Source organism: Chelmon rostratus, chromosome 19 (assembly GCF_017976325.1).
Source record: "Chelmon rostratus isolate fCheRos1 chromosome 19, fCheRos1.pri, whole genome shotgun sequence".
Lineage (NCBI taxonomy): Eukaryota > Metazoa > Chordata > Actinopteri > Chaetodontiformes > Chaetodontidae > Chelmon > Chelmon rostratus.
The window spans coordinates 20353290-20365516 of NC_055676.1; the positions used below are offsets into that span (position 1 = coordinate 20353290).

General features: G+C 43.9%; 1 protein-coding gene across 1 annotated transcript; it reads left to right on the plus strand.

Moving 5' to 3' along the window:
• Positions 1-1302: 1302 nt before the first annotated feature.
• On the plus strand, positions 1303-9971 carry sec14l7 (SEC14-like lipid binding 7). The gene is made up of 12 exons (XM_041959739.1): positions 1303-1359; positions 2275-2350; positions 5904-5947; positions 6044-6106; positions 6734-6922; positions 7039-7134; positions 7222-7282; positions 7394-7477; positions 7792-7898; positions 7992-8131; positions 8914-9083; positions 9832-9971. The coding sequence occupies exons 1-12, from the start codon at positions 1306-1308 to the stop codon at positions 9969-9971; spliced, it is 1224 nt and encodes a 407-aa protein (XP_041815673.1). The 5' UTR covers positions 1303-1305.
• The last annotated feature ends 2256 nt before the right edge of the window (positions 9972-12227 follow it).

A 12227-nucleotide genomic window follows, 5' to 3' on the forward strand; every position in this document is an offset into this window, starting at 1 on the left:
CAATCAGAGAGAGAAAAAATAAATAAATAAATAATAATAATAATAATAAAATATACAAAATAAAATAAAATAAAAATAAATAAAAAAATAAAAATAATAATAAAAAAGTAAAATGATAAAAGAAAATAAAATAAAAAATAAAAAGGGGGGGGGGGGGGGGGGGGCAAAAAAAAACCAACAGCTCACATGATTACGTGCTCAGCGACAGTAGGTATCGTTCCCATTTCAGATTGAAGTATTCCACTCTATCTATTAGTCTATATGATAGGCCCTCCAAAGCAGCTAATTGGGCTAAGTGAGTATGCCAGAGGCTGACAGGGGGGGGTGAAGATGCCTTCCATTCTGAAATAATAAGCTTGCACCCCAGCATCAGTGCTGCCTGAACCCACTCTGCGACATGGGGTGGGAGGTCATCGAGTAGGGACGGGTCCCCCAGAATGTACAGACTCTGGGAGAAGGGGATGTCACGTCCTATAATCTTTGTTACATTACTGTGAATTTCAAACCAAAAGTTTTGTATTTTTTGACAGCTCCAAAGCATGTGAGTTAAGGTACCTTCCCCGTTCTGGCATCTCCAGCAGTTTGGGTCTTGCTTTAACTTGACTCTGTATAACCTGGAGGGGGTCCAATAGACTCTGTTCAGAAGCTTGAATTGGATAAGCCTGGTTCTGAGTTCTCTGGACATCTTTTTTTAATGTTTTGTAAGATCCTGCTCCATTCCCTATCTGTAAAAGTAACCATCAGATCTCCCTCCCAAATCGATTTAAGGCCCTGAAGTACAGTTCTGAAGTACTTTATATGTCCACACTACAGTCACTTCAGAGGTAAATACTGGATGTTTTACTACATTAATTCAAGGATTTGGGTGAATTTGCAGATTCTTAATGATACAAAACAATAATCAGCTGAGGTGAGACTTTATTGATCTCTGGGGGTAAATTCACAAACTACTCAGTGGAATATAAAGTCTGTAAATGTAGCTCCACCTTCACCAGCTGCAGCATTAAACTGCAAAATGTGTAAAAATAAAATATAAGATAAAAACTATAATAAGATAAAACATGTTGGAAATAAAACTGTTCTAACATTAATGAGAAAAATACAGAAAGAAAAAAAAAGAAAGTGACGTAGTGATACTTTTTACACTGTGGGATAATCCCTGTGTGTGTGTGTGTGTGTCTGCCTGCATGCCTGCACGTGTGTGTGTGCACGCAGGAGGCGTGGCTTTCCCTGCTCTACCTGCACCTCCCTGAGCTTCACCTCATTCTCAGACGGCCTCGGTCGGAGCAACACGACTCAGCAGACATGAGCGGACGAGTTGGAGACTTGAGCCCAAAGCAGGATGAAATCTTAACTGAGGTAAAACATTCCGATCAGTATGATCAATCAAAGCATTGATTAGTCTGTAATATTGATGAGGGACTTCTCTGTGCTTAGTTTGTAACTGTGGCTGCTTTTGTTGTGGTAACACGTTGATCCTGTGGTAACTTAGCAGCCTGCTGTGATGAGATTTTTACTTGTACATGAGCGTCTAGTAATGTAGTAATATATATATATATATAATAGTAATATTACAGTCATGTAGTCAATGTAATAATTCAGCAGTATGAAGAGAGTAGTTTTATGCTTTTTAATAATACTTGTGAACTTTTACTTAAATAAATGTTTTTATACAAGACTTAAGCTTTTTGCAGTCCAAACAAACTGAACTTATTGTTGCTTCAGACGATGAATCAGACAGAAAATCTTCACATCTAACTGGAACCAGGAGCAGTTTGCTTGAAAAATCATTAAAAGGTTAATTATTGAAAATAGTTATTGATCATTTTTCAGTTACTCGCTCTTTTAATCGATTGACTGACTCTTGTCTTTAAGTCAAACTGTGAAGAAAATGTTCACATTTTTTCACTTTCTAACACAGATTTAGCTCCATCAGATGATTGATACCACCAGCAGCCTCTTAGCTTAGCTTAGTTTAGCACAAAGAATCATTAGCTTACATGTTATATCTTGTTTTTTTAATCCATGTTTAAGTGATACTGTAATGTTTTTCTGGTGTTTGTTCAGAGTAAACAAACAGTACTGACCAGTGATCAGTGAGATTTAGAGGAGCTGCCAGGCGGTGAAGTTTGTTTCCTTTGAACAGAGCCAGGCTAGCTGTTTCCCACTGTTTCCAGTCTTTATGCTAAGCTAAGCTAACCGATTGAGAGTGTTATCCCTGAATGTCGGCCTGCTGCAGTGTAACACTGATGTTGTCCGATTCTCTGCGTCCAGTTTCGGGGGAGGATCCAGGACATCCTCCCGGACCTGCCTGCACAGCACGACCACTACCTCCTCCGCTGGCTCAGAGGTGAGACCTGCAGAAACCACCACACACCCCGAAACCTGCACAGGCTGGGTGTTTCCTCTGTGTGGCTACGAAGCCGGCACAAGTCGAGCTGACGTCTTTAATAGAAGTACAACCAAGCAGCAGGCCCCCAGGGTGGGCCCCGCTGGACTAAACTAGCTAACTCTATATGACGTAGTTGAAAGCAGCTCCACCTGCAGCAGCTCCAACAGTAAAATGCTGCTCTGACACTGATGCTTCAGTATTAACAATCTGATAACGTGTCTTAGAATCAGAGATCAGTCACAGGAGACATTTTACTCCACAGACAGTACTGCATGAAGCTGAGAGTACTGCTGTAATTTTACTGCTGATACTATAGATATAGATGTAAAAATACTTAAATAGGATTTTGAATTTTACCTGTAATGGAGTATTTTTCCATTGTTGTACTGGTACTTTTACTTCAGTACAGTATCTGAGAACAGTGAAGTAAACACTGTGTCTGCCTGAGAGAAATCAATGGGAGGGAAACACACACACACACACACACCTCGGCTGTGTGTTTCAAAGCTGCTTCAAGCAAACCTGTTCCCGCCTTTTTTAAAGTGCAGCCGGTTTCAGTGGAGCGCTGAGAGGAAATACCTGAGCTGGAGGCTTCGGTATCGACACCTGTCAGAGAGCCTCACGCTGCAGTCGGCAGTGTGACACACTCTGAGTTTCTTCAACCTTTTATCTCATTCCCCTTTAAAACAGAGTCACCTGTGACCCCTCAGCCCAGATCAGACGTCACCTGAAACAAAGACTGTGCACAACGTTTGAGGCACAAAAGAGTAAAATCTTTTAATAGTTCACGAGAAAAAGGCAAAGATCGGAGGCAAAAAACACATTTTGTGTAGTGGAAGTAGAAGTTGTGACCACAACCCCGAGGTGTGTTACCACAGTGGAACAAGTACTCCATTACTTATGTACTTCTTAGATTACACAGTAAGAATGAAGTAGTTGTTGTTCCCTCCAGCTGAACCTGAGGGGTCATTAGATGATTCATGACAAGAAAGAAGAAGAAACAAAGATAATTGTTCATTAAAATGTCGTATTTCATACATTTAATTACCAACATTAACAACGGCGAGTAAAAAGTGCAATATTTCCTCTGGACTGTAGTGGAAGTTTAAAGTAATTAAAGTTTGAGTCAAATATTAACAATGAAATGTTTAATACAATATTAATCGACAAATATACACAAATAAATAAAACGTCCTTCTGAGGACAAACACTTTGGTCTTAAACCTGTTTATAGATTATATATCAGAAACACTTTTCTGCTCTCCTCTACGTTCAGACTGGCCGAACTGATCCAGTCCAGCTCCAGCGTGACCCGACTGGCCAATAAACAGGCCAGGTCGCTGTCTTCAGCTCCACGGAGGCAAACTCGTCGCAGCTTTGTGGCCTCGCTCGTGACTCACTCCGCCCAGATCGCTTTAGGCTTTATGTCACCGATTCTTCAAATGTCATTTAAGTCATAATTTGCATGACTAAGGCGAGCGAGGTGTGCCGGTCTGTTCTCTATAATCCAGTGTTGGTGATTCAGATGCTAGGGCCCGTTAACGGCAGCGTGAAGACTAAAACCGGTCCGAGAGACTGAAGTGTTCGTGCATGTCGTCCTCGAGCTGCTTTGACTCCTGGTCTGTGATTATCAGGAACACCAAGATTAAACTGATCAGTCCTGTAACAAATCCTCCTTCGTGGAGCTCAGAACGTTCAGGTTCTGTTGATTCAGACCGGTGTTTCTATTATTCTGTCCACCCCGTTTATATCAGTGATGGTTGGCTGAACAACAGAAACACCTGTGTGTGTCATTAAATACAGATTCTAACCTTCATCGAGGAAGGACGGTTGTATTAGCTGCATTAGCGTTAGCTGTCGCTAATAAACTGGCAGCTGAGTGGATCTTATGAAACAAGCACTTTGACATTTTGTGTTCATTCGGTTTCTGCCAAGAGTCCAATGAGCCGATCGATGCTACTCTCGTGTCTGTGCACTAAATATGAAGTGACAGTCAGCAGCCTGTTAGCTTAGCTTAGCATAGAGACTGGAAACTGGAGAAAACAGCTAGCCTAGCTGTGTCCAAAAGTAATAGAAGTGGCAGCACCAGGCTAAGAAAAACACAAATATACAGCAGGGCTATACCTTTGAAGATACCTGAATAATGTATCTAAACAAGATATAACATATTAATTTGTGGGAGACAGACTGAGGCTAGTTGTTTTCTGTCTTTATGCTAAGCTAAGCTAACCGTCTCCTGCCCTTTATATTGGTTGAACTATTCCTTTATAAAGTCAGACTTAATATCTTACGCTGAACAGCAGATTGATGGTAAATGTTAAAACGCAGGGTATGAATCAAACACAGTAATATGAGATACAAAGGAGTACCTACGGTTTGCTAACATTAGCTAACGTTAGCCACCATAAGCTAGTTTAATTTATTCCTTCTCTCAAAAGCAACATAACTGATGGCTTTTCCAGCGTTTTTCTGTGTTAATCAGACATTTATTTCCTATAATTTTCCTCCCTCTGACCCTGAGAAAGCATGTATGAGCTACCAGCCTGGAGGGTTGGGACCACCTCAGCTCGGTGGTCTTATCGTACATCAAATGTTTGTTTTACAAAAGTCAACGTCGGTGAAGCGGCAGAGGTTTGAATGAACGAACTTTTCCTTTGTAGCGACGCACGGCCTCGAACGCCTCAGCAGCTGATAAGACCGAGCAGGTGGATTAAAACACGAGTAAACAAAATGAACAAAGTCAGCTGCTGTCAGTCAGTCCCTCATGTAATCTATTACCTGCGCTGTTGTTCAGCTGCTGGTTTGCGTGATCCGGGACGCTGTGGTCCACAGTTCAGGGAGGCTCGGATCAATGGTGGACTCTGTGACTGCGGGTCAATATTTGCACTGGCTGTTAACCTCGGACACTTGACTGAAAACAGGCAAACTGGATCGAACTGTTTCAACTTTTTTCTCTTGAACTGGTTCCCAACCTGGGGGTCACAACCCCACTAGAGGTCGCCAAAGCTTCACAGGGGTCATGAGGCCTTTTTTTTTTTTTAAATGTACAGCTGGACTTTATCTCAGCATTTAATTCATTCTGTGAAGAAAACTGGATGAGGTTTTAGTTTTTAAAGTTCAGATTGTTATTAAAGGTATTAGCTTGGAAAAATCTCGGTAAAGTACTAAAGTGGAAACCTGAACACCAGCTGCATCCACAGAACTTCAAACAGTTCAAATGAATTTAAAAATGCATGAACAGAGAAAAGAATGAAAAGTTCAGGGGAAAAAAAATTAGCTCAAAATTCATCCAAATCGCTCATTTTTAGACAAACGTCCTGCAGTTATTGTGTCTCTGTTCGGGTTAATTGTGCAGTTTATCAGTTGTTCTGTGCTGTTGTTGTTTTGCATTGAACATAATGTGAAATATCCATGAAATATGTCACTTAGTCGGGTCGCCAGTTTACTCGATGATAGGAATCGTATCAAAGTACTTGAGTAAAAGTAATCAAGCTTTTCTTTCCCTTTGCAGCCCGAAGCTTCAATGTTCAGAAAGCTGAAACCATGATCAGAAAGGTGACGTCGTCCTTTGAGCCCTTTTTAAACCCTCAGTCGTGTCTTTTGTCTTGTCCACCATGTTTGTGACTCCTCTGTGTCTGTCCCTCTCTGCAGCACCTGGACTTCAGGAGGAAGATGAAAGTAGACACCATCATATCTGACTGGACTCCTCCAGAGGTGCTCACATACAGACCAAGTATTTGCATACATTTACACGACTTCCTCTCGAGTCTCCATTTGAATTTTATCACTGCCCCCCCTCCACAGAGGCGGCTGGTCCTCTTTCACAGAGTCCACCATGTTTCTACAGGAGCCCAGAACAGACAAACCAACCAACCATGTTTTTTGCGAGTTTCGCCACCACCGTAGTTTCTGCGACACGCCTGGAGGGTGGGGCGACGGGTGTTCAATTGGCTGCAATTTGCAAACTCACCACTAGATGCCACCAAATCCTGCACGCTGCTCCTTTTAGAAAACACACAGAAACAGACATAACACAAGAACATTAAGAAAACATCTTCATGAATCTGACAGCACACACACAAAGTGTTTCCAGGAGACACTAAAAAGACAACAATTAAACACTGAATGTTTAAATGTATTTTTAAGAAGGAAAGTTAATGAGAACACAAGACGGAAGTTATTTTCTGAATGTGGGTACTTTGAGGTTTGAGTGTAACACTGCTGTCAACGAGGAGTGAAAATGCTGCTGGTGTTGCTGCTCGTCCTGTTTCCTGGATGTTCGTCCTTTGGTAATACTAACAGAAACTTTGCGTGTTCTCCTCTTCGTCATGTGGCCGACAGGTGATTGAGAAGTACGTGTCTGGAGGGATGTGTGGATACGACCGAGAGGGAAGTCCCATCTGGTATGACGTGATCGGCCCCCTGGATCCTAAAGGTCTCCTGCTGTCGGCGACCAAACAGGACTTCCTGAAGACAAAGATCAGGCACACAGAGATGCTGCAGCGGGAGTGTCGGCGGCAGTCTGAGAAGGTCTGGATCGGATTCTCCTCCTCCTCTGCTCTTCTTTTGTCTCGTCTTCTGACCTCGCCTTCCTCCTCTCCTCCTCCTCTCTAATGTCTCGTAAAATGTCTTCTTCTCTGCCTCAGTTGGGGAAGAACATTGAAGCCATCACTCTGATCTATGACTGCGAAGGACTCGGACTGAAGCACATCTGGAAACCTGCTATTGAGACCTATGGAGAGGTTTGTCATCACTCACGCCGCAGCCACCATGTTTCATCTCTGAGCTGATACACGTTAAATGAATGCATCTCGTTATGGCTTGTGCAGATCCTCACCATGTTTGAAGATAACTATCCAGAGGGGCTGAAGAGAGTGTTTCTTATCAAAGGTGCGTTTGAGGCTCTTTGTCTGCAGGTTTAATTTGGTTCCAGGTTGTGTTTGTGTTTATGTTGTTGGGATTAGTCCTCAGTTCTTTCCTGGTTTTCTGTCTTTGCTGCAGCTCCTAAAATGTTTCCCATGGCCTACAACCTGATCAAACACTTTCTGTGTGAGGAAACGCGCCGGAAGATCATCGTTTTAGGAAGTAAGACGACTGGCAGGGCAGTGCTTTGAGCTGCATGCTAACGTTAGCATGCTCACCTTATTTATCATCTTAGTTTAGCATGTTAGCATGCTAATTAGCACTAAACACAAAGTACAGCTAGAGAACGGGAACTTTTGCACAAAGCCTCATGGTGTCGCTAGAGGAAGAGTCAAAGGATCATCCTCTGGACACCATGAATGTCTTGTTTCGTGGTGTAGCTGCCGTCCAGTAGCTGCTGAGACGTTTCTGTCTGGACCAACTTCATCGACGCTCCCAACTGTTTACCTGATCTGTAAACTGCATTCTGTTTATAGGCAACTGGCAGGAAGTGTTGTGCAAACACATCGACCCAGAGCAGCTTCCTGTGGTTTACGGAGGAACCCTGACTGATCCTGATGGAGACCCTCGCTGCAGGACCATGGTGAGCGTGAAGACCGGGTTGGTGGAGCAGTTAATGAGTGTTGCGTTGTCTGTCTGAGCGATCCTGACTGAAATGATGTGCTTGCTGTCGCAGCTCAAATATGGCGGTACGGTTCCCAGGTCGTACTACGTTCAGGACTCGGTGAAGGTTCAGTACGACGGCAGCGTGACCATCAGCCGCGGCTCGAGCTACCAGCTGGAGTATGATGTGACAGCAGCCAGCAGCCTTCTGAGGTACAGAGCAAGCAGCAGCCTTCTGTCATTGGTCCAACACTGAGAGAGCAAGTACGCAAGTACATTAAGGGCAATGTGACTGTTCTACTGTTCTCCTGTTCTCCTGTTCTATCTGAGCTCATCAGATTATTGTGACTCAGTCGTTCACGTCAAAGCAGGATTTTACTGTTGGAGCTGGTTGAGCTTCATCTGGATCAATTTGATGATTATTTTCTCCATTAATCGATCGATCATTTGGTTTGGAAACATTGTGAAAATTGTGAGAAATGTGGTGACAATGAGGCCAAAGTGACGCCTTCACAGTGTTTGTTTGGTCCAAAGATCGACATTATTACAAACACATTCAAATCATTCAGAGGAAAAGCAGCAAATCAAACTTTTGAGAACCATGAAATCATTATATCTTATAAGCTCTTTTGTGTGTTTTGTGTGCAAAAAATCTTAATTTGTAAAGTAACTGGTAACCCTAGTTTTTAAATAATGTAATGAAATGAAAAGTACAACCTTTCCCTGTGAGATGTAGTAGAGTAGAAGCAGAAAGTGGCATGAAAAGAAAGCACTCCAGTGAAGGACAAGCACCTCAGAATTGTAAGTACAGTGTTTGAGTGAATGTAGTTTTGCTCCATCGCTGAGTATTAGGCGATGTCCGTTACAGTTTGTATTAAGGTGTGAATGAACACAGCTCCAGACGCCGGCTGCTGTTTTTGGTTCGATGCTCGTGTTGATCCTGATAAAACGTTTGTTGGTTCAGTCAGTTAAACTTTGGCCCTGTTTCCTCGCAGGTGGCAGTTTGCCAGTGATGGAGCGGATATTGGCTTTGGGGTGTACAGACGGACCAAAGAGGGTGGCGGTCAGAAAGTGGCTGAGATGCTGCAGGTTCTGCCCAGTGAACGCTACAATGCCCACCTGGTCCCTGAGGACAGCTGCCTCACCTGCACCGAGCCCGGAGTCTGTGAGTTCATTAGTTACAGGAAGAGGATTGTTGGATTATACGCTGCATCACTTCCTGTTAATCCCTCCTGTTCAGATAGACGGGGTGGGAACACTGAATGTCTTTTACTGGACTTAACGAATAGAATCAAAAGGGGGTTTAAGTTCATGACAATCTTAAAGGAGCAGTTCAACGTTTTGGGAAATGTGTTTGCTTTCTTGCCAAGAGTGAGATAAGACCATCGATACCACACATGCCTGTCCAGTAAATATAAAGCTTGCAGAAGACGTTTATCTTAGCTTAGCATAAAGAGAGGAAACAGCTAGTCTGGCTGCGTCAGAATGTAAAAAAATCCACCTGATATATCTTATTTAATCTGGATAAAGTGACGTGTTGTGGGGTTCCAGGGTTTATATGCTGCTGGACTGTTTCTTGGCTGGATGCAGTGACTTCCTCTTCTTGTTGCCAGGAAACCAGCGGAGACGCTGGGAAGCGACTCTGCTTCCACAAAACCCCATAAACCAACAACTTGCCTTCTTCAAATGAGATAAAACTTGAAAATTAGTACTTTTCAGAGTTTCAGGTGGCTGGTTTTTTTTTTTACCTTCAGACAGACCCAGGCTAGCTGTTTCCCCCTGTTTCCAGTCTTTATGCTAAGCTAACAGTCACCTCGTCTGACTCTCTGCAAGTCTATTTCCCAAGACGAACTGTTCACTGAAACTCCTGCAGGATGCTAGCTGTGGCTAACTGTGTCCTTCATCCTGTTCAGACGTGCTGTGCTTTGATAACAGCTACAGCATCCTTCAGTCCAAGAGGGTGAGCTACAAAGTGGAGGTCCTCCCTCCCCCGGACGGACAGGTGCAGACAGACAGGAGTCCTCGCAGCAGAGGAGACAGAAGGCTGCAGTGATGAAGTCCAGCTCTGAACACACTGATCCCTGCGTGACAGCGCCTCCAATCATTGACAGCAAAATCAATGCTTCTGCATGAGGGGGGCACATTTACCCTCTGTGGGGCCCCGGGGCAGAGCTGAGCTGTGGACACTTATTAACACCAAACCTCTGAATCTGGGCGTTGTGTATGTATTAGTGCATAACTAGCAGCCAGTTAGTCAGAGTAACTCAACACCAGGATGAAAAGCAGCATTTTGGTGCCACCTCTGGTTCAAAGTGTCATGTAACCACACCCAACTTTCAGTGTGTCTGACGCAGGTTTCTCTAATCCTAACGGTTTCTGCTTTACCCCATGTTTAACCAATCAGCCGCCAGTCTGGGGCCCGGGGCAGTTTCCTGGCAGGTAGTCCAGTGAAGATTATTTTTGGAGGCATCTCAAACCAGCACCACTTTAACTGAATAAGCCGTCATTTAATATTGGAGGATCGTTTTCTAAAGCTTTACTGTGTTTTTGTGATTGAGTGTGAAGACTGTGATGTGTCACTGAATCATCCCAGCATGTGACTGAAGTTTCTGTGCTAAGCTAATACAAAGGACAACACACACACACACACACACACACACACACTGAGCAGACAAAGGGAGGACAGTTTGTTTCTGAGGTCATTCGTCAGATGGACTTCTGCACCAGAATCTGTTTGAGAATTGTACGGTTCTGCTGCTCGTGTCTGATTTGGCCTTCACAGTGACAAAATGAAAATGACTGATGCTCCACAATGTGTGTGTGAAATGAAGGATGCTGATCTCACATGTTGTATCTAAATCCAGCTGTTTAAACACTGATAAAGTCATTAAGACGACAGACTTCATGCTGTAAATGAAGATGATTTATTTTTAATTTGTAAAAACTCAGGTTCATTTTGTCTGTATATTAATGTTACTCATTATAAAAGCTGAAATAGAGCATTGATAGGAAACAGATGTTTATTATTGATCATGATGCGTTTATGGTGAAACGGTTCCAAACCCTTTTCTAGCAGCCTGTTTGGCACTGCATCACATTTCCTCCAGGGAGGGCACCACGGAGCCAGGTTACCATGTGTTTTTACCATAGGAGCCTTGCAAAAACGGCACTTTTAGGGCGTTCAGTGGGAAAGTGATGTATCAGAGGCACTAAACCGTCTTCCTTTGGAACAAGTAAAGAAAACTGTATACAGCTGTGATACAGCAGGAGGTTTCAGCCTGTAATAACAGTTGTTTGGTCTCATCTGTGATAGTAAATACTATAATACTCCAAAGTACTTGAGTAACTTTACATTCCACTGGTGCGTTTGTGGGAGAACTGCAGTCACATGCAGCATCCCTTCAAACCAGGATGACTTTAACTGGTTTGACCACCAGGTGGCAAAGTAAGCCAGTACAGAGGAGAGCATTCCAGTTATATAACAGCTGATCACTGAATATTAGGCCCTAATAATAAATAAAGATGGTTAATAAACATTAAAATCCAGCTTACAGGACATATGATCAGTTTAACTTCATGGTCAGACACGAAACAAAGGTTAGAGGTCTCTGACACAACATACAACCCTGCACATAGACATCATCATCATCATCATCATCATCATCATCATCATTATTATTATTATTATCAGTATTATTATTATTATTATTATTAGTAGTAGTAGTAGTATTAGTATTATTCTTATGGTAGAGGCAGATCAGAGCCCTGCTGCAGAGGGTTCATCTCTGGAGAAAACGCGGAGCCAGCAGGCCGGCCGGGCTCTGAGCCAGAGGGATGCGGGATGGTGCAGGATGAGGATGAGGATGAGGAGGGAGGAGAGGAGAGGAGAGACGGGGGAGGTGATGGGGGTGCACAGATGCCATGTGCCTTTACATAACATCAGCTGGCTCCGGATACAATTGGATGAGAAACCGCTGGCCGCCGCAGCAGCAGCAGCATCCACCCGCTGCGTGCCGCATTGCCCCGAGCCTGCCATGGAGGGCGGAGGGGGGAGGTGGGGGTGAGCGCAGGGTGACGCAGGGGACGTACATAATCTGGGGATGTTTACCTTGACTCGCTGCAGCGGTGTGAGCATCGCAGTAACGCGGAGTGAAGTGTGAGAGAGGGCAGCGACGGAGCGCGTCTGTTTATTAGCTCTACCTGTCGCCGTCCGGTAGGCGGTGATAACGGGGGGTGTGTGATGGGCGGCGGGGGGCGGAGCCGCTCGGACATGAGTAAATGACGTCAGCCCCCAGGTCGCCGAGCAGTG